Below are 27,788 nucleotides of genomic sequence, written 5' to 3'. Positions count from 1 at the left end.
CCTACAAGGTCCCTTCCAACTCTGCTAAAAACTGTCTGTTAAAAACGGTCAATTTCCTCTCCCAATTTTCCATCATAAAGGCATACGGCTTCATCCCCCATTTGTTCCTCCTTCCCTTCCCTGGTTGATAGCAGGATGCCAGCAAGGCGCAAAGCCAAAGATGGTGAATCTGACAGAGTTAAGATTTCAAATGATGTTACTTGGCAGTTACAACTCATTGCATTATTTATTCATTTTATTTTATTTTATTTTATTTATTTGTCAAACATGTACAGTGGTACCTCTACTTAAGAACTTAATTCGTTCCGTGACCAGGTTCTTAAGTAGAAACGTTTGTAAGTAGAAGCTATTTTTCCCATAAGAATCAATGTAAAAGCAAATAATGCGTGCAAACTCATTAGGAAAGAAATAAAAGCTCGGAATTTGGGTGGGAGGAGGAGGAAGAAGAGGAGGAGGATCAACTACTCGGTGACTAAAGTCGCATTTCCTGCAGTCGAGCTTGGAGCGGTTAATATTAAATTTGTATTTGTTGTGTGCTTGTGTGTTGTTGTGGTCGAAGCTAAAGTAGTTGTTGACAGGAAGGACGTTGCAGCAGATGATTTTATGGGGTATGCTTAGTTCATGTTTAAGGCAACGTAGTTCTAAGCTTTCTCAACCTAGGATTGTAATTCTGGTTACATAGGGTATCCTGTTGCGAGTGGAGGAGTGGAGGGCTCTTCTGGTAAAGTATCTTAAAGTTTAGTTTGAATCTATTACGTGCTTGTGTATTGCTGCAGTTGAAGTTCATAGAATATATTCATAAAATCATAGAGTTGGAAGGGACCTCGAGGGTCATCGGGTCCAACCCCCTGCTCAATACAGGATACATTAAACCATCCTAGAAAGATGACTGTTCAGTCTCTGTTTGAAGACCTCCAGTGAAGGCGAGCCCATATCCTCCTGTGGCAAACTATTCAACTAGTTTATCACCCTTACTGTTAGAAAGTTTTTTCTGATATCTAAGTTGAAGTAGTCGTTAACAGGAAGGACATTTTGGTATACTCCGAATCTTCGGAGAGGGGCGGCATATAAATCTAATAATAATAATAATAATAATAATAATAATACAATTTCATGATTTTATATTTTTGGTATATGCAGTGGGTAGAGTGCAGTACTGCAGGCCACTAAAGCTGATCGCTAGATCTGCAGGTCAGCGGTTCAAATCTCACCACTGGCTCAAGGTTGACTCAGCCTTCCATCCTTCCGAGGTGGGTCAAGTGAGGACCCGGATTGTGGGGGCAAAAGGCTGGCTCTGTTAAAAAAAATGTGCTATTGCTAACATGTTGTAAGCTGCCCTGAGTCTAAGGAGAAGGGCGGCATAACATTTTTTTGAATGAATGAACGAATGCAAAAATGAATGAATGAATGAATAAATAAATAAATAAATAAATTTATTTATTTCCCAGGCAGGTCACCCAAGAAGCCACCAGATGACCAAAGCAGGAAGAAGAAGCCCGCTTTGGCAGAAAACCATCCAGCAGCAGCCATCATGATGATTTTGCCCAGCTCCCCTCGCTTGTTGGCCGGCTTGAAGAACCCCACTGCGCAGTGGCTGGGCTGAAGTGGCCTCTTTCTCCCTCGGTCCTTCCCTGGCCGGACGGCTTCTGCTGCTTTGCCTCGCCATGGGAGGATGTTTCTCCAAACCCAAACCAGGTGAGACGTTTTTGCCTGCAAAAGCTTCCTGGCTGCCCCGTGGCCCAAACGTGGCCCCTTTTGTGCAGGGAGCCGTGATTAAACTAGGTCAGGCATTTCTGCCAAGGGAGTCAGTGGAGAATTTCGATGTGGTGGGATTTGCTAAGGCGATTGGCTAATCCCCTGGAAACTTCATTTCATGCAAGCATAATTATTTAATAGAAGATTAAAAACCCTTCCTGGAAGGCTGCGGGGAGTAAAGACGGCTGGGGAAGGAGGGAGTCTTTCCAGAGGCACCGTCGGAGATCAAGTCTCTTGGGAAAGAGAGGCCAAAGTTGGGGAAAATAAATCCCTTTTGAAGTTGGCACTTGGGCATCCTCTGTTAAGAGCTGAATGTCAGTGCAGGTCGAACTTCTCAAAAACAGACCATGAGATTAGCCAAAGGAGTTTTTCTGTGGTACATTGCTCAACAGTAGCAACTGTGAGAAAGATCTTGGAGTCCTGGTGGAAAACCATTTAAATAGGAGCCAGCAGTGAGCAGCAGCTGCCAAAAAAGCCAACACAGTTCTAGGCTGCATCAATAAAGGGAGAGAATCAAGATCACGTGAAATGTTAAGACCACTTTATAAGGCCACACTTGGAATCCTGCATCTAGTTTTGGTAGCCATGATGCAACAAGTCTGCGGAGAGGGGTGGCATACAAATCTAATAAATAAATAAAAATAAATAAACAAGGATGTTGAGACTCTAGAAAGAGTGCAGAGAAGAGCAACAAAGATGATTGGGGACTGGAGGCTAAAACATATGAAGAACGGTTGCAGGAAATGGAGATGGCTAGTTTAATGAAAAGAAGGACCAAGGGAGACACGATAGCAGTGTTCCAATATCTCAGGGGTTGCCACAAAGAAGAAGGAGTCAACCTATTTTCCAAAGCACCTGATGGTAGAACTAGAAGCAATGGGTGGAAACTAAACAAGGAGAGAAGTAACTTAGAACTAAGAAGAAATTTCCTGACAGTTAGAACAATTATTCAGTGGAATGGCTTGCCTCCAGAAGTTGTGAATGCTCCAATACTGGAGGTTTTTAAGCAGACGTTGGATAACCATCTGTCTGAAGTAGTATAGGGTTTCCTGCCTAAGCAGGGGGTTGGACTAGAAGACCTCCAAGGTCCCTTCCAACTCTGTGGTTATTATTATTATAAATGTGTTGCACGTCAAGTGATCCATAAAAGGTGAGTTTTAAGAGTCCACTCACCTATTAAAACCAGGGCCCAAGTGACGGGTCACCAACCCTCCAATTGTCTACAGAGATTCCAGGTTATCCCAAAAGTGCTTTGGGAAGATACAAATACATCTGGGGGCAAAAAGCAATTTGCAACCTTTTGATGTGGTCAGGAAAACAACCTGAGTTTGGTTGGCACACTTTCTGGCGATGGTTCCCGGTGCACCAGGCTGAGGCTGGCATTGGGCGGCCCCTTTCATGAGAGCCAAACCCCCTGCCAGGTTTTGCCTCTGTCAGGTCCTCCTGGCAGCCGGGCTAAATCTGCTAGTTTGAACCACTGGCTCTGTTTATCCCAAGGAGGAGCCCTTAGTGGTGGCGTTGCTGCAATAGGTAATACAACGAGGAGTAACACAAGAGAGGCTGTAAAGTTGCTTACTCCACGGGACTAATGGAGAGGATTCATGGGAATTGCTTCCCCTACTGAAAAGTTGTCATTTAAATGCTAATCGTTGCAGCCTTACGGGGCAGGAATGATTCCTGTTTGCAAAGGGCTGTTTAGAAACAAGGAGAAAGCCCTTATGTTTATTAAATTCCTTGCGGAGGAAAATCTGCCGAGTCAGTGAGTCTTCGGGGAAGGTTTTGAAATCTCTCCCCGTTCCCAGCTTTTCATTCTGCCAACTAAGCTCTTGCAGGCCTTTGGATCTTGACTGGCTTGGGGCGGGCAGGGCTGTTTGGAGAGGGGGAGGGAGGAAAGGACAGGGGGAAAACCTGCCAAGGAAAAGGTGTCCAAGTCTGATCAAAGGGTGAGGAAATTTGCTCTCTTGGGTCCTGCTCAAAGGGCTAAAGGAGCCCTTCTGAGCCACCTCCACCTCCACCAGCTGAGCAGGTTCCATTCCAGGAACAAGAGCAATAGCCCTTAGACTTGTATACCGCATCATGGTGTCCTTACAGCACTAGCCAATAGCGATGACTGTTTAGATTTAAATACTGCTTCAGAGTGCTTTACCAACCTGCATAGGCAGTTCACAGAGTCAGCCTTTGGCCCCCAACAATCTGGACCCGAATTTAACCCATGTCAGAAGGATGGAAGGCTGAGTCAACCTTGAGCCAGCCAGGATTGAACTGCTGACAATGGGCAGAGTTATGGAAGGAAGGAAGGAAGGAAGGAAGGAAGGAAGGAAGGAAGGAAGGAAGGAAGGAAGGAAAGGTCAGCCTATTGCCACCAACAATCTGGGTCCTCATTTGACCCATCTTGAAAGGATGAAAGGAGGGAGGGAGGGAAAAAGGAGAAGGAAGGAAGGGAGGAAGGGAGGAAGGGAGGAAGGAAGGAAAAGAATTTGGAAGGAAGGAGTCAAGGAAGGAAGGAAGGAAAGAAAGAAAGAAGGAAGGGACAATAGCAATAGATTTATATACTGCTTCGCAGTGTTTTACAGCTCTCTCTAAGCGATTTACAGATTTAGCCTATTGCCGCCAACAATCTGGGTTTTCAGTGCACAACTGTTCTGCTTTCTCATCTGAATCAACGGGTCATAAGGAGCCAGAGTGGCGTAGTGGCTAGAATGCAGTATTGCAGGCTAACTCTACCAACTACCAGCAGTTCGATCTCCACCACCTCAAATTTGACTCAGCATTCCATCCTTCTGAGATTGATGGTTCGGGGCAGGAGGTTGACCCTGCAAACTGCTTTAGATAGTGCTGTAAAGACACTGTCCAAAGCGGTAGATAGGTCTAAGGGCTATTGCTATTGTCCCTCCCTCCCTTCCTTCCATGGCATGCAGTGGTTAAAATGCAGTATTGTAGGCTAATTCTGCTGACTTCCAGGACTTCAATCCTGACCAGCTCATGGTTGACTCAGCCTTCCATCCTTCTGAGGAGGGAAAAATGAGGACCCAGATTGGGGGGGAGGGGGGGCTGACTCTGCAAATAGCTTAGAGAATGCTGTAAAGCACTGTAAAGCGTTATATAAGTTTTTGGGCTATTGCTATCCTTCCTTCCTTCCTTCCTTCCTTCCTTCCTTCCTTCCTTCCTTCCTTCCTTCCTTCCTTCCCTCCTTCCTCTGCCTTAACCTTATCCTTAACCTTAGTCCTTACTCCCTTATCCTTATCCTTACTTCTTATCCCTATCCTAATCCTCACCCTTAATCCTTACCCTTATCCCCATCCCCATCCCTTATACCCTTATCCTATTTATCTCCCTACCCCTCATCGTTATCTTTAATCCTTAATCCTTATCCTGACCGGTACCCTTAAGAACATAAGAAGAGCCATGCTGAATCGGGCCAAAACCCATCGAGTCCAGCGTTCTGTGTCCCACAGTGGCCCACCAATTGTCCATGGGGATCTTGAGCAGGAAGTGAAGGAAAACCCTCCCTTTCCCTGGACCCCCAACAAATGGGACCCAAGGGAACCTTGCCTGCCTCAACCAACATAGAGGCGGCACTTGGACATCTGTTTCAATAACCACCTATGATACACTTGGCATCCCTGAATCTGTCTAATCCTGCCTTGAAGCTATCCAGGCTGATAGATGTCACGACCTCTTCTGGAAGGGAATTCCACCAACCAAGGACCCTCTGGGTGAAGAATATTTCCCTTTATTTGTCCTTGCTTTCTTACCTGTGAGCTTTAGGGAGGGCCCCCTCGTCCTAGTATTGTGTGATAGAGAAAAGAAATTTTCTCTATCCACCTTTTCTATCCCATGCATGATTTTATACCCTTCGATCAAGTCACCCCTTCAACACCGTCTTTCAAGTCTGAAGAGACCAAGACGTTGCAACCTGGTTTCATAAGGGAGGGGCTCCATTTCCTTGATCATTCTTGTTGCCCTTTTTTGCATCTTTTTCAGTTCCATTCTATCCTTCTTGAGATGCGGTGACCAGAACTGTACACAGGACTCCAAACGCGGTCTCACCATGGAATTTGAATCTATTACGTGTCCTAACCCTTACCCTTATTCCTCATCCCCTATTTACCCTATCCCTGTCCCTATCATCCTCATCCCTTATTCAAAATAAATAGTGCAGAAAAAAATAGTCGGATACTTGCCAGAAGAAGCCCAGGGTGAGTGACGACAAATGTGTTTTCAAGTCACAAGAGGAACTTCACCTCTTCAGTACTTCATGGATTTGACACCTGCCATTCAAATACAGACCGGCAGAACTTGCATTCAGCAGGGTGTCAGAAGGAGCGTTCTGCCTTTTTGACACCAATGTGGTTAGGAAGAGCCCCCTGGCGGTCTTGTCCAGAAGTGCTGAGGCCTGGCGGGAGCCAAGGAGATAGGCAGCAGCAACAAAGCTCCAGATGTGATGAATTGACAATGGCTTCAATATGCTCATCTCCCCCTTTGGGTTCCTTGCCTGTGCCTGGTCTCATGGAGGCCTACAAACAAAGAATGGTTGCTGGAATTGGGTATGTGCAGTTTGTTGAAAATGATAATGACAATGACAACAACAACAGCAATAACAACAACAACAACAACAACAACAACAGAGTTGGAAAGGACCTTGGAGGTCTTCTAGTCCAACCCCCTGCTTAGGCAGGAAACCCTACACTATTTCAGACAGATGGTTATCCAACATCTGCTTAAAAACGTCCAGTGTTGGAGCATTCACAACTTCTGGAGGCAAGCTGTTCCACTGATTAATTGTTCTAACTGTCAGGAAATTTCTCCTTAGTTTTAAGTTGCTTCTCTTCTTGATTAGTTTCCATTCATTGCTTCTTGTTCTACCCTCAGGTGCTTTGGAGAATAGCCTGACTCCTTCTTCTTTGTGGCTACCCATGAGATATTGTAAGATTGCTATCATGTCTCCCCTGATCCTTCTTTTCATTAAACTAGCCATGCCCACTTCTGCATATGTTTTAGCCTCCAGTCCCCTAATCATCTTTGTTGCTCTTCTCTGCACTCTTTCTAGAGTCTCAACATCCTTTTTGCATCGTGGCGACCGAAACTGGATGCAGGATTCCAACTGTGGCCTTATAAAGTTGCATTAACCCTTCACGTGATCTTGATTCTCTCCCTCTGTTAATACAGCCTAGAACTGTGTTGGCTTTTTTGGCAGCTGCTGCACACGGCTGGCTCCTATTTAAATGGTTGTCCACTAGGACTCCAAGATCCCTCTCACAGTTTTGTTTTTCTTGCCTAAATGTAGAACCTGACTTTTTTCACCATTGAAGATGCTATCATAGTCCTTGTCTTCACTAGACCAGCCAAGCCCAGTTCCTGCAACCGTTCTACATATATTTTACCCTCCAGGCCCCTAATCATCTTTGTTGCTCTTCTCTGCACTCTTTCTAGTGTCTCAACATCATTTTTGTAGTGTGGTGACCAAAACTGAAGGCAGTACTCTAGGTGTGGTCTTACTAAGGCTTTATAGAGTGGTACCTTCCTTGATCTTACCCCTCGGTTAATGCAGTTTAAGATTGCAGCGGCTTTTTTGGCTGCTGCTGCACACTCTTGGCTCTTGTTTGTTTGTTTGTTTGTTTGTTTGTTTGTTTGTTTGTTTGTTTGTTTATTTGTTTATTTGTTTATTTGTTTATTTGTTTATTTGTTTATTTGTTTATTTGTTTATTTGTTTATTTGTTTATTTGTTTATTTGTTTATTTGTTTATTTGTTTATTTGTTTATTTGTTTATTTGTTTATTTGTTTATTTGTTTATTTGTTTATTTGTTTATTTGTTTATTTGTTTATTTGTTTATTTGTTTATTTGTTTATTTGTTTATTTGTTTATTTGTTTATTTGTTTATTTGTTTATTTGTTAAATTTATATGCCGCCCCTCTCCGTAGACTCGGGGCGGCTCACAACAGTAATAGAAAAAACAATGTACAATACAAATAATTTAAAAAACATGCACACAACATACAATACATAAACAATATAGGCCTGGGGAAGTTATCTCAGTTCCCCCATGCCTGACGGCAGAGGTGGGTTTTAAGGAGTTTACGAAAGGCAAGGAGGGTGGGGGCAGTTCTAATCTCCGGGGGGAGCTGGTTCCAGAGGGTCGGGGCCACCACAGAGAAGGCTCTTCCCCTGGGACCCTCCAAAAGACATTGTTTACTCAACAGGACCTGGAGAAGGCCAACTCTGTGGGACCTAATCGGTTGCTGGGATTCGTGTGGCAGAAGGCAGTCCCGGAGATATTCTGGCCCGATGCCATGAAGGGCTTTATAGGTCATAACCAACACTTAGTTTAATTGGTTGTCCACTAATTTTTTGTTATTTACCCACTAACTAGTGAAGGGCTACCAACGTTTTTACTACCACACTGTGGACGTGGCTTATGCATTTTCTTTCAACATCTTTCAGTGCAAATTGGGTGGTCTGGGGTGGAGCTCCATTTTTTCTACCCCACTGCGTTCTCCTCCTCCCATCTGTGCAGCAGCGCACCCCTGCCACTAACACTATTTAATGGGTTGTGTTTGAACCCAGGGTGTCAAAGGTGCTCCCCTGTCCTTCTCACCTCTCTCCCTTTGCTCTCTTTGCTCCTGCAGTGGAAGTGAAAATCGAGGTGGTGCTGCCAGAGAAGGAGCGCCTCAAAGAGGAGACATCGCCCAATGGCAAGGCCAGCCCCATTGTGTACAAGGCCAATGGCACCTCGCGGCATTACCAACTGGAGGAGCACCCGGTCGCCCCCAACCCCTACCGGAACGTGAAGGACGTGGTGGAGGCCTCCGTTTGCCATGTGAAGGACCTAGACAATGGACAGTCAGTTGGGGGCCTCGGGCCTTTTGTTGGGTTTTTAAAACTGTCTCTTAACCTCAGCCACTCCTTAGTTTTTGGGGGAGGAAAATAGAGAAAAGAATCTGCTTACCAGATATTAATATGGCTAGTTAGTCTGGTCAGTTTCAGCACATTATTTTATCCCCGGGTTAGGGCTTTAAAAAACCCTTTATTTGGAGAGAATAACAATGAAAGGGCTTGCAACATAAGAGCTGGGAAGATCGTTAGCACTTAGTTAGGGTTGGGGGAAAAAAGCTTTGAAAAAAGCTTTTATAAGACGCACCTCTTTTAGGGAGGAAAAAGCTGCATCTTATACGCCAAAAAATACGGTCAATCAATCAATCAATCAATCCAGAGGAAAGTTTGCTGAGAGCTGGCCGAACAGTTCTGGCCTCTCGCTTAAGCCCACTTCCTTCCATGTGGGTCCCATTATGGGCTGTCCTTGTTCTGCCAGGCTTCTGACAAACTCATGTCTCTGTGTGTCAAAGATATTTAACAACTAGTGATGCTCCTTCTTTTTCTCCCTAGGATGCGAGAAGTCGATCTTGGCTGTGGGAAGGCTCTGTTGGTGAAAGAAAATGGAGAGTTTTACGCCATGGGTCACAAGTGTCCTCACTACGGCGCCCCACTGGTGAAAGGTGTGTTTTTATCCCACCTGCCCCAGAGCAGGAGTTGGGGTTAGCTAGATGTCTGTGTCAGAAATACATTTATTTCTTGAGATAATATTACAATGCAATAAAATGGTCTGTTACCATAGGAAAAGCAACGTGAGAAAATATTATTTCACTGAAAGAGTAGTAGATCCTTGGAACAAACTTCCAGCAGACGTGGTTGGTAAATCCACAGTAACTGAATTTAAACATGCCTGGGATAAACATAGATCCATCCTAAGATAAAATACAGGAAATAGTATTAGGGCAGACTAGATGGACCATGAGGTCTTTTTCTGCTGTCAGTCTTCTATGTTTTTATGTTTCTATGTAAGCCATAATCAGTATGGGCTGCAACCTGATTGGTTGTAACCTATATATAAGGAGTAACACCCTTGCAAGGGTGTGGTTTGTAGTTAACGGTTTGTAGTTAGTGGTTTGTGGTTTTGTGGTTAGTGGCAATTGATTTGTGGGTGGTTGCAGTGGTGGATGTAATAGGAGTTGTATAATAGTATTGTGATAGTTTATTTAGGGAAACATTTTGCTAAGAAGAAAAGTAAAATATATTTTTACAAGAACAGGTCCAAAGACAAAGATGGTGAAGTCCAAAGCATAAAACTTATCAGGAAAGACTTCATGAACTCAATCTGTATTGCCTGGAGGACAGAAGGGAAAGGGATGTCTACAAGGACCTTGAAATATGATCTCCTCCCATATAGGTTGTCCATTTTTATAGTCAGCATATGATACAGATACAGATTAACAGTGAGATGGGATCTTGTAGGTCATCTAGTCCAACAAATAAACAAACACCCAAACAGAAGACCCTACACCAATTTTGACAGATGGCAGTCCAGTTTCTTCTTTTTTAAAAAAAATATTTATTTTGTCCAATACACAAAACATATTGAGGGGAATAGGCATGATTACATATAAGGAAAAGATATGAGGATAGAGGAGAAGGTATATGAGAGTTAGGAAAGATATATGACATATGGGATAAGGGGAGACAAATTGGACAGGGGACGAAAGGCACATTGGTGCACTTATGTACACCCTTGACTGACCTCTTAGGAACCTGACGAGGTCAATCGTGGATAGTCTAAGGGAGAAATGTTGGGGGTTAGGGGTTGACACTACTGAGTCAGGTATTGAAAGTTTCCAGTGATGAAGCTCCCACAACGTCTGAATAAAAGAATAATAAGAGATTAACAGAGTTGGAAGAGACTTTGCAGATCATCTAATCCAACCCCTCACCCAAACAGAAGACCCTGCACCAGTTTTGACAGATCACAATCCAGTATCTTCTTGAAAGCCTCCAGTGATGAAGCTCCCACAACTTCTGAAGGCAACTTCTATTCCATTGATTGATTATTCTCTCTGTCAGAAAATTCCTCCTTATTTTTCCTCCTTGTTCATTATTTCTTACCTGGCCTTCGGGTGCTTTGAAGAATAGCCTGACCCCTTCCTCTCTGTTGCAGCCCCTCAAATATTGGAAGACTGCTATCATGCCTCCCCTGGTCCTTCTCTTCCCTAGACTAGCCATGCCTAGTTCTTCTTCTTTTTAAAAATAAACTTTATTGAACAATTAAAATAAACAAAATTAACTATCATGTTTGACATTGGTTGAGGTTTTTAGGCTTACTTTTCAACAGTTTACCATTTGTTCTTCTTTATATATTTTATATTAATTATGTATACAGTATTTCCTATGGTTTGTTCTTATTTAGTTACATAGTTGTCTTGTCACATAAGCTTAAACTGTATTTATATGTGATAAAGGGAAAAGGAAAGAAAAGAGAGAGAAGAAAGAAAAAAGAAAAAGGGAAACAGGAAAGAAAAAAGAAGAAAAGAAAAAAGTAAAGAAAGAAAAAGGAAGGAAAAAGAAAAGATCAACTATTGCTATTGGTCAACTGTTTCCGTTGACTCGCGAATTTAAGCGAACTGTTCCTAAGTACATTTATGCAATTAATTCTTGATTTGTAAATACATAGTTATTAGGCAACCATGCCCAATTCGTAAAGTTGCTAAGGTTGAGAGACATTGCTAGTGGCTTCCAAAATCCGTTTCTGCCAGTTTGCTCATGCACTGGTGCGACACATCTGCACATGTGCAGGAGCATCCTGAGTGGGTGGGCCACCACTGCTAGCAGTTCACAGAACCAGTTCACAGTTGGTTGTGAACGCCCCAATTCTGGATACATTCAAGAGGAGATTGGACTGTCATTTGGCTGGGGTGCTGTAGGATTTCCTGCCTAGGCAGGGGTTTGGACTTGATGACCTGCAAGGTCCCTTTCAACTCTAACAATCAATCAATCAATCAATCAATCAATCAAACCTGGCTGAACCAGGAGCGACCCACCGCCGCTGCTATAGAATTAATCCCGCTCTCCTCCTGCAGTGTTTCACTCTTGGCAGACCTTACTTTCCATTCAGCTGCCTCTTTTTCATGTCAAAGAAGAAAACTCCAAAGGTTTGACTACTTCCAACCAAGACTAATTTTGCTCTTGCCTTCTTGGGGTCCCCCTGCAGGGGTCTTGTCCAAAGGCCGGGTCCGTTGCCCCTGGCATGGGGCTTGCTTCAACATCAGCACTGGTGATATCGAAGACTTCCCAGGACTGGATAGTCTCCCCAAATTCCAGGTGAGAGATCTGCAGTTTAACAGCAAGCCAGCAGCTGGTCATTTTTAAATGTTTATTTGTTTATTTGTTTATCTATCTCTACCTACCTACCAAATATATAGTGGTACCTCTATTTAAGAACTTAATTCGTTCTGTGACCAAGTTCTTAAGTAGAAATGTTCTTGAGTAGAAGCTATTTTTCCCATAGGAATCAATGCAAAAGCAAATAATGCCTGCAAACCCATTAGGAAAGAAATAAAAGCTTGGAATTTAGGTGGGAGGAGGAGGAGGAAGAAGAGGAGGAGGACAGTCGCTGCCGAAGGAAGAATGTAAGGTGAGGGGAATAAAAAAAAAGCCAAAACTTTAAGGCTTAAAAAATAAAACTTTGAGGCAGCGCCCAAAGAAAGGAAAACGCTCCGTTCACTCTGGGCTGCCCAGAGTGAAGGGAGCGTTTCTTTTCTCTTGGTACTGACAGAGGTTTATTCCCTCTCCCGGCGCTCAGAGAAAGGAAAATGCTTTGTTCGCTCTGGACTGCCAAAGCCTCCTTAAGTACCACCGAAAGGCTCCTTTGGCAGCCCAGAAAAGCCTGAGATGGCCGGGGTTAAAGGGGGAATGGCAGGAAACTGGCCAGGCCTTTGTGCCGCTCTCAAATTTCCTGGGAAATTTTTCCGGGCTCGGGTTCTTAAGTAGAAAACAGTTCTTAAGTAGAGGCAATAAAATCTTGAACACCCGGTTCTTATCTAGAAAAGTTCTTAAGTAGAGGCGTTCTTAAGTAGAGGTGCCACTGTATACGTCATATAATAGTGTACTCTATTTCTAACATATCTACCATATCTTCTATTTCCCTTATGATTTTTTATGTTTGATACCATTTAATAACTCCTTTGTCATCTTTGTTACGCTATTCTTTTATCCTTTATCTCTCTTCTCTAGTCACTCAGGCCTCTTTCTCCAATCTTTGTAGTATTCTGTTTCCTCTTTTTCTTGTTTTTCCTTTGTCCGTTTATCCATTTCGGCACACTCTCAGACCTTTCTAATCAAAGTTTCTTCTGATGGTGTATATTTATTTTTCCACTTATTTTGAGCGAATATTATTCCTGCAGCTGTTATCACTTATTTTAATGAGGGTGAAAGTTGCATCATGAAATATGAAAGCCTTCTTTCCCGTTCCAGGTGAAAATTGAGAAGGAAAAAGTATACATCCGAGCAAGTAAACAGGTGAGCTGTAAGTCTGATCATCCCATCCCATCCCATCCCATCCCACCCAAACCCCAGGGCCCTTTGTTCTTCAGGGAAGTCAGATGAGTTTGCAGGACCATGAGGCTGGTGGCTCTGGGTGGGACCTCCGAAAGGCCCAGGCTGTCAGGGTTCCAAATAGCATCCGAAATTAAATCAGAGTCCGAGGTGTTGTATTCCTCAATGTTCCAATTTATTAACAGAGCCATATTGGCACATCTGTGAGAATCCCGAATCTAAAGCCACAAGATTTGCTCCACCCAGTTTAAAGTTCATTCCCTTGCTCCCACACCCACAAGTTCATCACGTTGAGCAGTTGTCTTCTGCCAATGTGTTTGTTCCTTCCATCAACTTCCGAGCAGGTACTCTTTTTCAAAAAAAATATTTTTATTGATTTTTAACAATTTTAATATACACACAACATAAAACAGTGCATAGTGAAAACTGCCCACCACCCTGACACACACACATACCCCACCACGAAATTGGGGGTGTTTCTTATATAACCCATTTTGACCCAAGAGCAATATATCTATTTACATATTATAGAGTGATTCCAATTTATTTCTTGTAGCTTGGTCTCGGATTCTACTCGCCATATGTCGTCTTACCTTGTCCCACCATCCCATCAGTTTTCTCAAATCAGTTTAAATTTATCCTTTTATCCATAATTTCAAATTGAATATGGTCCACCATGTACCTATACCAATTTTGCATTGTCCATTTTGTCGCATTCTTCCAACCCAAAACTATTACCGACTGAGCGCTTTCTATCGCTGCTTGTTTTATTTCTCTAAATTCTCCCATCGCATTACTTTTAACTAATACTGCCATTTCTTTAGTGATTGTCCATTGTGTATTTAACATTCTATTGATGTCCTCTTGCACCTTTTGACAAAATTCCTGCACTAGTGGGCATTCCCAAAACATATGCATAAACACTCCTTTGTCTTGACACCCGTGCCAACAAATACTCCTGACATTCTGCTGAAAGTGTGCGAGTTGAAGGGGAATATAATACCACTTATGTAGTATTTTCCTTCTCATTTCCCTAATTCTTGTATTCTTAATTTTCCTTATATTTTCTACTGTATTTTCCATCTCTTGTACCTCTACTTGTATCTCATTTTGCCTCCGAGCAGGTACTCAACAAAGGATGACCTTGAGAATCTAGAAGGAATTTGCTATGGTTACATCTCTACAACCCTCATGCAACAGTCCCTCCCATGTTCCCACAGCAAGAACACGAATGCCCACACCCATAATTCAATGCCTGGGGAGGGTGAAAACAGCTTCCCCTACCTCTATGGAGGCCCTCTGGAAGCCGGATTGGCCTGTTTCCCAATTTTTGGTGGGCCTAGTAGGCTTGTGTTTCGCCCTCCCCAGGCTCCAAAGGCTTCCCTGGAGCTGAAGAAGGGTAAAAACGCCCTTCCACATCCCCTCGGAGGCTCTCTGGAAGCCAAAAACGCCCTCCCAGAGCCTCTGTGTGAGCCAAAAATCAGCTGGCCAGCACACACATGTATGTTGGCGCTGAGCTAGGGCAATGGCTTGCGTTCCATCAGATATGGCTCCACGTGTCACCTGTGGCACCTGTGCCATAGGTTCGCCATCACTGCTCTAAAGCATAAAATGTGGCAGGCCAAAGTCTCAAATCAATGATAGCTTTGGCCTGACATAGCCATGTGCTAGCCACTAGTAGTGGAGCCCTCGAGGAGCAGACTGTCCCTCCTTGGTGTTCCTGTATTGCGCAGCAGCTGGCCGGTAGTTATCCCCAAATTAAAACTCAAACACAAAGAGTCTGTTTGCAAAGACGTTTGTTGAACTGCACAAACCCAAACCAAAACAATGTCTTTTCACCTGCCAAAATCCAGGCATGAAGCCAAATTGATAAGATAAAGTCCCAAACAGTTGCTTCTCGAGCCAAAGTCTACTTACAATATTATTAACCCTATGAATGTCCAGTACTGTATCCAGGTTTGTCAGGCAAAAACACTCTTCACAGGCTCTTCTCCTCTGGAGGCATGAATGTTGGCTTCTTGCAAAGAGCAACTTCCAACTCCTCCTCCTTGTATACTCTCTGGGAGTGCAGACTATGCACAGCTGTGCTCACTTCCTCTTTCTGAGCCTCCTTAAATGCTCCTGCCTCCCCTGCATCCTTCTTACCCGTACATTCAGGATCGGATCTCTTATCTCCTCTTCCTCCTCCTCAGACCCTGGCAAATCTCCAGTTGGGGGGTTCTATAGCTTCTGCAGGATCGTCACACCCAGACTCTCCCTCCTCCTCCCACTCACTGTCTGACTCCTCCGACAGCCACACAGGCCAACTGTGCCCAGATGGCCCCAGTTTATCAGGCTCAAAGTCCGTTGCCAGAAGGCCTGGTTATGAGTCAAAATACTAACTGACTGACTGATTGACTGTGTGTAAAGCAGCCATTCCCAGCCTGGGTGCCTTCAAATCCCAGATTTTCCCCACTAGCAGGAGAATTCTAGGTGTTGAAATCCCCCTCTCCGGATAGAGTCCTGGTTGGAGGAGAACTAGCCAGAGATGTAGGGACTGGGCTGCTACATGCTTCAGTTCAGGACTGAGTTGACATGACCCCTTCTTGGATCCCAGGCTCTTCAAGCCCAGAAGCGGACGAAGGTGATGGCGAAATGCATCTCGCTGAGCAACTACAGCATCAGCAGCACCAATGTGCTCATCATTGGGGCAGGTACCGGCTGGCGGAGAGAGGTGGTGCCCAAGGGTGGAGGTCTCAGCTTGGTTGGTGGGGGGGAGGTCCGAGTCCTGCTTGAGTAGGTGACTCCACTGTGGGGTTCAAGGAGCAGGAATGTCCACCCATTGCAAGAGCAATGGTGGCGCAGTGGTTAGAGTGCAGTACTGCAAGCTACTTGTGCTGATCACTGGCTGCCAGCAGTTTGGCAGATCGAATCTCACCAGGCTCAAGGTTGACTCATCCTTCCATCCTTCCGAGGTGGGTCAAATGAAGACCCAGATTGTTGGGGGCAAGAGTCGGACTCTGTAAACCGCTGAGAGGGGACTGGAAAAGCACTGTGAAGCAGCATATAAATCTAAACGCTAAAAGGTTATCCCTTCAGATGCCCCAAATGAAGCTGGTTTTGCCCAGATTTTTAGAGTATTGTGGGAAAACATCCCCTCATGGAACAACCTTATTTATTTGATTGATTTGATTGATTTGATTGATTTGATTGATTTGATTGATTTGATTGATTTGATTGATTTGATTGATTTGATTGATTTGATTGATTTGATTGATTTGATTGATTTGATTGATTTGATTGATTTGATTGATTTGATTGATTTGATTGATTTGATTGATTTGATTGATTTGATTGATTTGATTGATTTGATTGATTTGATTGATTTGATTGATTTGATTGATTTGATTGATTTGATTGATTTGATTGATTTGATTGATTTGATTGATTTGATTGATTTGATTGATTTGATTGATTTGATTGATTTGATTGATTTGATTGATTTGATTGATTTGATTGATTTGATTGATTTGATTGATTTGATTGATTTGATTGATTTGATTGATTTGATTGATTTGATTGATTTGATTGATTTGATTGATTTGATTGATTTGATTGATTTGATTGATTTGATTGATTTGATTGATTTGATTGATTTGATTGATTTGATTGATTTGATTGATTTGATTGATTTGATTGATTTGATTGATTTGATTGATTTGATTGATTTGATTGATTTGATTGATTTGATTGATTTGATTGATTTGATTGATTTGATTGATTTGATTGATTTGATTGATTTGATTGATTTGATTGATTTGATTGATTTGATTGATTTGATTGATTTGATTGATTTGATTGATTTGATTGATTTGATTGATTTGATTGATTTGATTGATTTGATTGATTTGATTGATTGATATGCCAGCCTTCTCCTTAGACTCAGGGCGGCTTACAACATGTTAGCAATAGCACTCTTTAACAGAGCCAGCCTCTTGCCCCCACAATCCGGCTCCTCATTTTACCCACCTGAGAAGGATGGAAGGCTGAGTCAACCTTGAGCTGGTGATGAGATTTGAACCACTGACCTACCGATCTACAGTCAGTTTCAGTGGCCTGCAGTACAGCACTCTACCTGCTGCACCACCCCTGCCCATTTGGTTGTTCAGATCGGCTTTCCCGTTTATTCTGGAAAGTCCATTCGGTCTGGGGATTCTGTGGAATTGTTTTTGATCAAAGCTCCAAATCAAATAATTGTCCAGCCCAGTTGGTGCCTCTGTGCTGGAGTGGCACCATTCCCACTTTCCCAGGAGCCTCTGATCAATTTGGCAGATTGAATCTCACCAGGCTCAAGGTGGACTCAGCCTTCCATCCTTCTAAAATGAAGACCCAGATTGTTGCGGGCAAGAGGCAATAGTGAGTTTCTACTGGTACGCCTAGTTGTGTGCAGCTTTGTGGCTCTGGCGTGCAAGCGTGCAGGTAGCAAAATCTCGCATGAGGACGTACGTGCCTGCATGTTTTGGCAAGGTTGTTTGTGCAGAAGCATGCACAGAAGCAAAAGACCTTGCCAAAACACGTGTCCCCATGCAAGATTATTAGATCTGTATGCCGCCCCTCTCTGAGGACTCGGAGCGGCTCACAACAAAGCAATACAATGATTTAAAAAACAGTTTAAAACAGTTTAAAACCCTTATAAAAGTAATCATATAGCCCAAACAAACCATACATAAATCATAGTAGCTAAGGGGTATATTAATTTCCTGTTGACATAGGTGGATTTTAAAAAGTTTACGAAAGGCAAGGAGGGTGGGGGCAGTCCTAATCTCTGGGTGGGGGGGAGTTGATTCCAGAGGGTCGGGGCTGCCACAGAGAAGGCTCTTCCCCTGGGTCCCACCAGATGACATTGTTTGGTCGACGGGACCCAGAGAAGGCCAACTCTGTGGGACCTAATCGGTTGCTGGGATTCGTGTGGCACAAGGCGGTCCCAGAAGTATTCTGGTCCGATGCCATGTAGGGCTTTATAGGTCATAACCAACACTTTGAATTGTGACCGGAAACTGATCGGCAGCCAGTGTAGGCCGTGGAGTGTTGACAAGACATGGACATATCTGGGAAAGCCCATGATTGCTCTCGCAGCCGCATTCTGCACGATCTGAAGTATCCAAACACTTTTCAAGGGTAGCCCCATGTAGAGAGCGTTGCAGTAGTGTAAACTGCTTAGAGAGGGTTGTAAAGCACTGTGAAGTGGTATATAAGTCTAAATGCTTTTGCTACTCTGGGAGGGAGAAGGGGAAGACAAAATGGCGGATTCTCAGCCCCAAAAGGATGGCTGCTTCCACCGACAGTCGCTTCCTTTGGCAGGTCCCGCTGGGCTGGTGTGTGCAGAGACTCTCCGGCAAGAAGGCTTCTCGGACAGGATTGTGATGTGCACAATCGATCGACATTTGCCTTACGACAGACCGAAGCTGAGCAAGGTTGGTGCATACCCAGGGAATCCTCCGAGACTTTCTCAAGGACAATGGGTGGCAGGTCCGTTTTTCCATCCTGTCTCTGAGAGTTGAGCTGTCTTTGAACTGAAAGAGAATCCTCTTTTGTGTAGTTCATGGGTCAACTGTATAACTGGTCAATCATGCATTTAAGGGCAGAGTCAGCGGTGGGCCACCATCGCCCACCTTTCCTGGAATGTGGCGCAAGCACGCGGGCATTCCTGGTTCACACACTCGTTTGCTCCCGGTGCAAGATTCAGCTTTCTGTGCATGCACAGAAGCCAAATCTCGCATGAGGATGCCCGCGTAGGTGAAATTTCGCCCATTTTCAGCTTTTTTTGCTTCCGGACATGCACAGAAGCAAAAAAAGCCAAAAATGAGGTAAGTTACCTACTCCGCCGCCGCCCACCCTCTGCCCTGCCATTTGTAGTGGCTTCATTGCTCGCATCACCTGGCCCTGCCGCTCACAGCATGATTCAGCATGGCTCTGCTTAGGTTCTTATGTTTTCAAGGTTTTTTTTTTAAAAAAATCAGATTGTTTGGCATTGCACATGCGCGCACCCACGTAGTGTGCCCATGTGGCGCAGGAGAATGCAAACTGGCAGTGAGTTAAGTTGGAACCCTCCGCTGCTCTGGGAGGCTTTTTAAGGAGCATCTGAAGACCGAACTTTCTTCTGCTTTCAGTCAATGGATTCCCACGCTGACCAGATCGCTCTGCGTCCGAAAGAATTCTTCCGCACGAACGACATTGAGGTCCTGACTGAAATGCAGGTGAGGGTCTGCCTTTGTGGGGGGTGGGGGGTGGGAGCGTGTGCTGGTGAGATTTCAGCGATGTTTTTGCTTCTGTGCGTGCAGAAATCTCATGTGCGCACATGTCCCCTTGCGTGATTTTGATACCTGTGCATGTGCAAGAGCCGGGGTGGCGCAGCAGGTATAGTGCAGTACTGTAGGCCACTGAAGCTGACTGTAGATGTGTAGGTCAGGGGTTCAAATCGCACCACTGGCTCAAGGTTCACTCAGCCTTCCATCGTTCTGAGGTGGGTAAAATGAGGACCCAGATTATGGGGGCAATTTGCTGGCTCTGTTAAAAATTGCTATTGCGAACATGTTATAAGCTGCCCTGAGTCTAAGGAGAAGGGCGGCATAAAAACCAAATAAACAAATAAATCTGCAGCAGCAAAAAACATGCTGGAGCTCTTGTGTATACCTGAACAAGACCTGAAGCTGCATGTGCAGCACAGAGATCAATATGGGTCCTTTACTGTACAGGGAGCAACCCACTGCTGGTCACATCACCCGGCCTGGTTTCAACTCCTAAAATGGTGCAGGATGGGCAGGGGTGGGCTGCTGGGGGTTTGCAGGGGTTCAGGAGAACCTCTAGCTAAGATTCTCTGCAGCTCAGAGAACTCCCAATTCTCCATTGCATCTGGAAGGAGAGTCCAACATGGGTATTACTCCAATCCTATTGGTAGAGACTGAGCTAGAAATTTACATATTAATTGAGCACCGCCCCCTCTGCTCTCCCCATGAGCCAGTTTTAAAAACTCAGTCACTGAGTAGAGACATACTGAGTTGTGGCTTAAGGTTTAATAATATAAAATAAATTGTGAATGAGTTGTTTTCTTTTTTACCGTTTTAATCCCTTTGCTTTGTTCTTCAGGCGTGAAGACACAAGAGGATTCAGACGGTCTGGGGTCTCTGCCCTCAGCGGGCACCACCCCCAACGAACCTCCTCAGGGGTATTGCATTCCCCCAGAGGAACACCCCGTAGAGGAGCACCCAGCCTGGGGGTCCCTGGCCTCCGAGGCCATACCGAGGCTGTCAGCCGAAGGTGGGGGGGGGGGGTCCGCCCCCCCCCACTGGGAGGCTTGAAGCCGGCTCGTAAAACGATAGCTTAGAGAGACGGAGCCGAGCGCCTCACAGCTGATGAGGAATAGCGCGGCGAGCTGCTAGAGAGACAGGTGCCGCCGCCGAAACCACCGATGCCAGCGGGACCGAAACAGCGGTCACTAAGGGCACGGAACCAGTCCCCCGGGCAGCCAGACCCAGACTGGGAGACCTCAGAGTCGGGGAGCCCCGGGCAACAGCCCATGGAGCCGCGGAGGCTGGGCGCCGCCATGTTTGGGGCTGATTAAGGCGGCAAAGCGTCTTTTGGGCGCGAAATCGGCTGGCGGCAGGCCAATTAGGCGCGAATGGGCTGGGACGCCCTAGTGCGCAAGCGCAAATCCTGGGCAACCGAGGGCGCCATTTTTTCTCTGTATTGTTCTGACGAGGTGGGCCAGATAAGCTACCGGAGGTCAGACGGCAAGAAAGCCTGAATTACATTGCCTGGCAGTCGTGAGTACTATGGAGGAGACTCAAGGAAAAGATGCCCCGAGTTCTCCTGCCCCTTCTAGGGGAAGCCTAAGGAAAAGGCAAAATCCCACTCATCTGCCTCTTCTTCCTCCATCAAAGAGGCTGAGAAGCGCATTAAAGCGCTGGAGAAAAAGCTTGAGGCAGCATTGCATGCATCCCCAGCGGGGCTCCCTCTGGGCCAGAGACATTCTTCAGACCCCTTTTCACCACCAACTACCTTCGGGCCTACAGGGGTGACAACAGAAGAAGATTGGTCTCCAGACCGGCAAGCCCTGCCCCTGCCTCAGAGCATGCCTTCCCCCAGCACATCATGGGCTAGACCAGGTTCAGCGGGCCCTACCGGAGGGAGCTACCAGGGGCCAGCAGCCACTTTCACCCCTACTGCAGCGGGCTTGCGATCCCAGCCTGGGGCGTGGCAAAATTTGCCTCCAGATCTGCAGGACCTCATCGTGAATGCATACTCACAGAATGTGGCACCGGGGGCTCAACAGTACGGGAGACCCCCCCAGCAAACGATGGGTTCTTGGTCGGCACCGCCCCCCTTGGGTTTGGGGTCCTTGTTAGAAGAACAGGATCAGTTTAAGGACAGTGATCCGGAATTTGGCCTTTCAGAGGATGAAAATACAGCGGAGCAGCCACCCTCAGTTGGCCTGTTTAAACCGGCGTTATTCAGAACTTTACTATCTAAGGCCAAGCAGGTAATGAACCTTCCGGGCGCTGCCAAAGCAGCAGAGGCCGCTGAGTCGGAACAAACCTCAGCCTCGCTACTGGACGAACCCCAACCCGAGTCCGACCATTTTCCTGCTTCAGGCATATTCGTAAAGGGCATAAAGAGGCCGTGGCAGCAACCAGCGGCGGCACAGGGCCCTTCCAACATCGAGAGAAAATTTTACACCTTCGACGAGGAGGTGGAAAAGCTGCTTGAATTCCCCCCGATCGACCAGCCGGTCGTAACGCTTGTCTCCAGTGCCTTGGTTCCCTCGGAGACCGGGGAAAGCCTCAGACCGGAGGAGACAAAAGCGGAAACGTTGCTGTGCAAGGCGCACCTGATGTCCGGCTGGGGATTCAGGGCGGCAGCAGCCGCGTCGTTTATCAATCGAGCGTCACTAATGTGGATCAAAGAGATGCAATCTCGACTGGGGCCCGAAGACAGGCGTCTTCGCCAGGACTTAAGTAAATTATTGGCGGCGACCGAGTTTTCGGCAGACACCACTCTTCACGCGGCCAAATTTTCCACGAGGAGCATGGCAACCACGTTGTCATCACGCCGCCTTTTGTGGCTGAGAACTGGCAGGCCGATCTTAAGTCTAAATGGCGCCTGGCCTCTGGCCCCTTCCAGGGTTCCACCCTCTTTGGAGATCTGTTAGAGAAGGTCCTAGTGGAGGACAAGGATAAGAGGAAGGTCCTCCCTAGAGCCAACAGACGGCCGGACAGAAGGTTCACTCCGTATTCACGGCATCAGTCCTTTCGATGGGACCCTAACACGGCTTCTAACCAGGGCCAACGCTCCTTTTCCCAAGGCCAATACAATCAGCAGGCCTATAGGAGCGACCGCGGCGCCTTTCAGGACAGGCAGAGAGGCTATCACCAGTCCAGAAGACCCTTTCGCGGAAATACCCCAAGAGGGTTCAAACGCACGAAGTGACTCGGCCATACTTCAACCCCTAGGAGGAAAACTGCAGGACTTTGGCAGGGCCTGGCAATCAACTTCCTCCGACCAATGGGCTCTGGCTACAGTCACACAAGGGCTCAGGCTGGAATTCGTACAGCCACCGCCAAGCCGCTTTCTACACTGCCCATTCATAAAGGACATTCAAAAGAAACTACAACTGCGCAGGGAAATTTCACACCTGCTAGACATCCGAGCAATAGAAGCGGTCCCGCAGCAGGAGGAGGGCAAGGGGTTCTACTCCATGATTTTCATCGTTCCCAAATCCTCAGGAGGCTGCAGGTTGATTCTCAACCTGAAGCAACTGAACCTCTTCATAAAATACCGGAGGTTCAGGATGCACTCGCTGCAGACCATTCTAGCGTCTATCCGGAAACAGGACACGTTAACATCCATAGACCTCAAGGAGGCCTACTTGCATGTCCCGATCCATCTGGACCACCGCAGATTCCTTCGATTTTGTGCCGAGGGACGACACTACCAATACAGAGCCATGCCGTTCGGCCTGTCATCGGCCCCACGAACGTTTACGAAGCTCTTGGACGTATTGACCGCAAGCTTAAGAGCTCGATCTGTCAGGCTTATGGCCTACCTGGACGATATACTCATTTTGTCCAGGTCCAGACTAGCAGCAGAGAGAGATCTCATCGAGACACTGCATACGCTGGAACTCCACGGGTTCACAGTCAATGTGGAAAAAAGCCAGTTGACACCTACCACCAGGCTCCTACACTTGGGAGCGATTATAGACACTCAGGAGGGCACTGTGTCGCTCTCACAAGAGAGGCAAAACAACATCAGACATTTGATAGCCAGTATCCAGCGGGGACCAGTCCCGCTTTCGCTGCTGTCAAAGGTACTGGGAACCCTAGTATCCGCCATTGGCATCGTTCCATGGGCCAGGTTCCATATCAGGACATTGCAATGGTTCCTCCTTCCTGCTCAAAGGACCAAGGTGAGTCATTCTCACAGACGGGTCCATTTACCCCTGAGGGTCAGGGACTGCCTAAAATGGTGGACATCGGCAGCAATCAGCAGAGGATCTCCCTTCCAGACAAGGGACCAAATCATCCTAACCAACCACCGATGCCAGTCTTACCGGATGGGGTGCCCACGTCGGAACTCGCATGGCTCATGGACTGTGGACGACGGAAGACCTTACCTCGGGCAACATAAACTTCCTGGAATTAAGAGCTGTATTCTTGGCTCTACAGACATTTGCACCCCTGGTTCAACATCAGCATGTGTTGGTGCTTACGGACAACGTGGCGACCAGGGCCCACCTGAATCATCAAGGGGGCACAAGGTCGCAGCGTCTCATGGAGGAGACGGAGGCTCTCTTTCTTTGGGCTGAACAACATCTACGGTCCCTAACAGCAGAACACATCGTGGGAATCAGGAATACACAAGCAGACTGGCTGAGTCGGTCCACCTTGGATCAGTCAGAGTGGAAGCTGGACCCGGGCCTTTTTCAACAGGCGGTGCAGCGGTTTGGCCTTCCGCTGGTGGATCTTTTCGCCAGCTCCCAGAACGCCCAGCTTCCAAGGTTCTACTCTCGATTCCCACAGCCAGGAGCGGAGGAGGTCAACGCTCTCCGGACATCCTGGCCGCCAGGACTGCTGTACGCGTTCCCACCAACGAATCTGATACCACGAGTGGTGGAAAAACTCCTGCGAGAGAGGGCGGAGGTGTTGTTAGTAGCCCCTCACTGGCCTCGACGGCTGTGGTTCTCCGACCTGGTGGCACTATCGGTGTCACCGCCCTGGAGGATCCCGGACTACCTGATATCGCTCAGCCAAGGGGAACTTCAACATCCCGATCCCCAGTGGCTTCAACTGACCGTTTGGCATTTGAACGGGTCAGGTTACGAGGATTGAAGCTACCAGAGAAGGTCATCGACACTATGCAGGCTGCAAGACGTCCATCTACTTCTCGGATCTACCAGACGACATGGGCAGCCTTTTGCAGTTTCTGTGACAAACGAAACATCAATATTGAACAGGCTTCGGTCATTGCAGTTCTAGAGTTTTTACAGACCGGTCTTGATCGAGGGCTAGCGCCCAACACTCTAAAACGACATGTGGCGGCACTCGCGACCATAATACGGGTGGAAGGAGTCCGATCCTTGACTTACCATCCCTGGGTGAAGGATTTTCTGCGGGGAGCATCGAATCAACACTCCCCACCGATCCGGCGGTTTCCATCATGGGACCTCCAGTTGGTTCTCAAAGCCTTGAAGAAACCACCGTTTGAGCCTCTGAGATCTATTCCGTTGCAACTACTGTCACTTAAAACAGCCTTCCTAGTGGCGATTACGTCGGCTCGGAGAGTGTCAGAGTTGGCGGCCTTGTCGGTATGTCCTGACCTCTGTATCTTTTACCCAGACCGAGTGGTGTTGAGATTAGATCCTTCCTTTATACCGAAGGTCAACTCGGAATTTCACAAGAAACAAGAATTAATTCTCCCAGACTTTTGTACCCACGGCAGTCACATGTCTGAATTGAGGTGGCATAAGATCGATGTACGCCGTGCGGTCAAGATTTATATCAGACGCACAGAGGTTTGTCGGAAGTCTGAAAAGTTGTTTGTCTCGTTTGCATCGGATAAAGAGGGACTTGGAGTTTCATCGGTGTCCATTAGTCGTTGGATCAGGGAATGTATTGCGGAGGCGTACAGGGCCCGTAACCAACCAATACCACCAGGAGTGACTGCTCACTCAACGAGGAGTGCGGCGACCTCAGCGGCCTGGGCTACTCAGGTGTCCATAGATGACATCTGCAGGGCTGCAACGTGGTCGGCACCATCGACTTTCATACGACATTATAAGTTGGACTCCTTCGCCTCAGCAGAGGCGGCTTTTGGGAGACGTGTTTTACAACGTGTTTGTTTATCTCCAACGTCCCTGACAAGACCTTCTCCCTCCCATGGGCCATAAATCTCTGGTATATCCCATGTTGGACTCTCCTTCCAGATGCAATGGAGAAGAACCGTTGTACCTACCTGAACGGTCTTCTCAGTGCACTGGAAGGAGAGTCCAAACCCACCCGGTACAGTTATGGGTGCAGGGACGCCGGAGTGGTCTATTAGTCAGTTCTTGGTTGTTAACAATAAAATGTGGTTATCCTCTGACTATGGTTTTTCGTTTTTAAAACTGGCTCATGGGGAGAGCAGAGGGGGCGGTGCTCAATTAATATGTAAATTTCTAACTCAGTCTCTACCAATAGGATTGGAGTAATACCCATGTTGGACTCTCCTTCCAGTGCACTGAGAAGACCGTTCAGGTAGGTACAATGGTTCATCCCACTCCTGGCTAGCCCTGCCCACCCCACCGTGCCCCTCTCAGGAGTCCACCCCACGCAGCCTGTTTGGGAAGCAGGTAAGTGCAGGGCACACATGGAGTCTCGGGGAGGGGAAAAAATGGGCCTGCCGGAAGTTCGTGAAGGCTGGAAACAGGCCCGTTTTTGGCCTCCAGGAGGCCTCTGGAGCCTGGCGAGGCTGTTTTCTCCCGCCCAGAGGCTCACGGGAAGCCTCCGGAGCCTGGGGAGAGCAAAAAAAAAAAAAAAAAAGCCTCCCCTGCAATGTGGTGCAAGAGGCCAACTAGGTCAGGCTCACCCAGCAACTGGACAGCAAACCTCTTTCTAAAATTTTTGAAGCCCACCCCTGAGGGTGGGTGTGGTTGGCTCGCTGAAGCCTGTCCCCAGCGTGGACTCTGCAGCAGAGTTGGGTTCCTACCGGTGCCCTAGGGGGCACTGTTCCGATAGCAGAATGCAGATTGCGCAATTTGTGCTTGACCGCTCTGGTGCCGTCTTCACCAGTCCGTCGGATGATGCCCTCTTTTTTTCTTCTTTTTAAAAAAAATGGTCCTTTTTTGCCTCCTGAGCATGCACAGAAGCAAAGTCACGCGAGGGGACATGGGTAATTTTTTTGCTTTTACTCATGCCCAGAACCGAAAAATTGCCAAAATCGCGGTGCACCCCCTCATGGAATTTCAGTGCTTTTTTACTTCCTGCGCATGCGAGCATCTGAATTGCCAGGATATGCACGCAGAGCACCAGTGTGCCGGTAAAAGCAACCTGCCCCTGCTCTGTAGGTGTGTGTTGCTCTGATGGGGAGAGGGGTGATGGTGGAAACCAGCTAAGAAATTACTGTTAATTACCCATCCATACTGTTTCAGGTGGCGGCAGTGGACGTGAAGAACAAGACAGCCATTTTCAAGGATGGGTTTAAGATGGAGTACAATAAGTTGCTGCTGGCAACGGGAAACACGTACGTGTCCCCAGGGGTTTTTACCCCAAATGTTGAGGTCTTGTTTTTCAGATGGTTTTTTTTTGCACCCCGAATATGTCGGAGCCAGGAGGACGAGTCAAGTGAGGAATTAGTCTGGAATCTTTTAAGCAATCCCAAGATAATAGAAGAATAGAATAGAATAGAATAGAATAGAATTCTTTATTGGCCAAGTGTGATTGGACACAAGGAATTTATCTTTGTTGCCGATGCTCTGTGTTCATAAAAGAAAAAGATACATTTGTCAAGAATCACGAGGTACAACACTTAATGTTTGTCATAAGGGTCAAATAAGTAATCAGGAAACAATCAATATTAATAAAAATCTTAAGGATTTTTCTGATGTAGGACGAGAGTGTTGTATATGCTGGCCGAAAAACAGGAGGAGACTAAACAATTTTATTTATTCCCGTTTTGTAACTCGCCCTGAATCTACGGCAGTGATGGCGAAGCTTTTTTCCCTTGGGTGCTGAAAGAGCGTGCATGCATACTATCACACATGCGCGAGTTCCCACATGCATAATTCAATGCCTGGGCAGGATGAAAACAGCGTCTCCATTCCCCTGCTTCCCAAATTCTGGTGAGCCCAGTAGGCTCATCTTTCACCCTCCCCAGGCTCCAAAGGGTTCCCTGGAGCCAAGGGACGGTAAAATCCCCCTCGCCATCCCTTTTGGAGGCTCTCTGAAAGGCAAAAACGCCCTCCCAGAGCCTCTGTGCAAGCCAAAAAATCAGCTGGCTGGTATACACATGCATGTTGGCAATGGCTCGTGTGCCAACAGATATGGTTCCATGTGCCATCTGCAGCACCTGTGCCATAGGTTTGCCATCACTGGTCTACGGAGCCTATGGAGTCTACATTGAAGGACAGCATAGAAATCC

At 46.6% G+C, this 27,788-nt stretch overlaps 1 protein-coding gene across 2 annotated transcripts in view; it reads left to right on the top strand.

Annotated features, from left to right (window-relative positions):
• Positions 1-1,448: 1,448 nt before the first annotated feature.
• Positions 1,449-27,788, top strand: part of AIFM3 (AIF family member 3) — a 41,558-nt gene continuing 15,218 nt past the window's right edge. The window contains exons 1-9 of one of the 2 annotated variants that reach the window (XM_070763185.1): positions 1,449-1,695; positions 8,384-8,597; positions 9,141-9,250; positions 11,794-11,903; positions 13,056-13,100; positions 15,733-15,829; positions 18,477-18,589; positions 19,286-19,372; positions 26,800-26,891. In XM_070763185.1, the coding sequence (XP_070619286.1) occupies positions 1,665-1,695; positions 8,384-8,597; positions 9,141-9,250; positions 11,794-11,903; positions 13,056-13,100; positions 15,733-15,829; positions 18,477-18,589; positions 19,286-19,372; positions 26,800-26,891 (899 nt within the window). In that variant the 5' untranslated portion in view covers positions 1,449-1,664. The remainder of the gene's footprint in view (positions 1,696-8,383; positions 8,598-9,140; positions 9,251-11,793; positions 11,904-13,055; positions 13,101-15,732; positions 15,830-18,476; positions 18,590-19,285; positions 19,373-26,799; positions 26,892-27,788) is intronic. The other variant, XM_070763186.1, reaches the window with a different exon arrangement.

The sequence above is a fragment of the Erythrolamprus reginae genome, chromosome 10 (genome assembly GCF_031021105.1).
Source record: "Erythrolamprus reginae isolate rEryReg1 chromosome 10, rEryReg1.hap1, whole genome shotgun sequence".
Lineage (NCBI taxonomy): Eukaryota > Metazoa > Chordata > Lepidosauria > Squamata > Dipsadidae > Erythrolamprus > Erythrolamprus reginae.
This window is presented reverse-complemented; position numbering and strand designations above follow the sequence as displayed.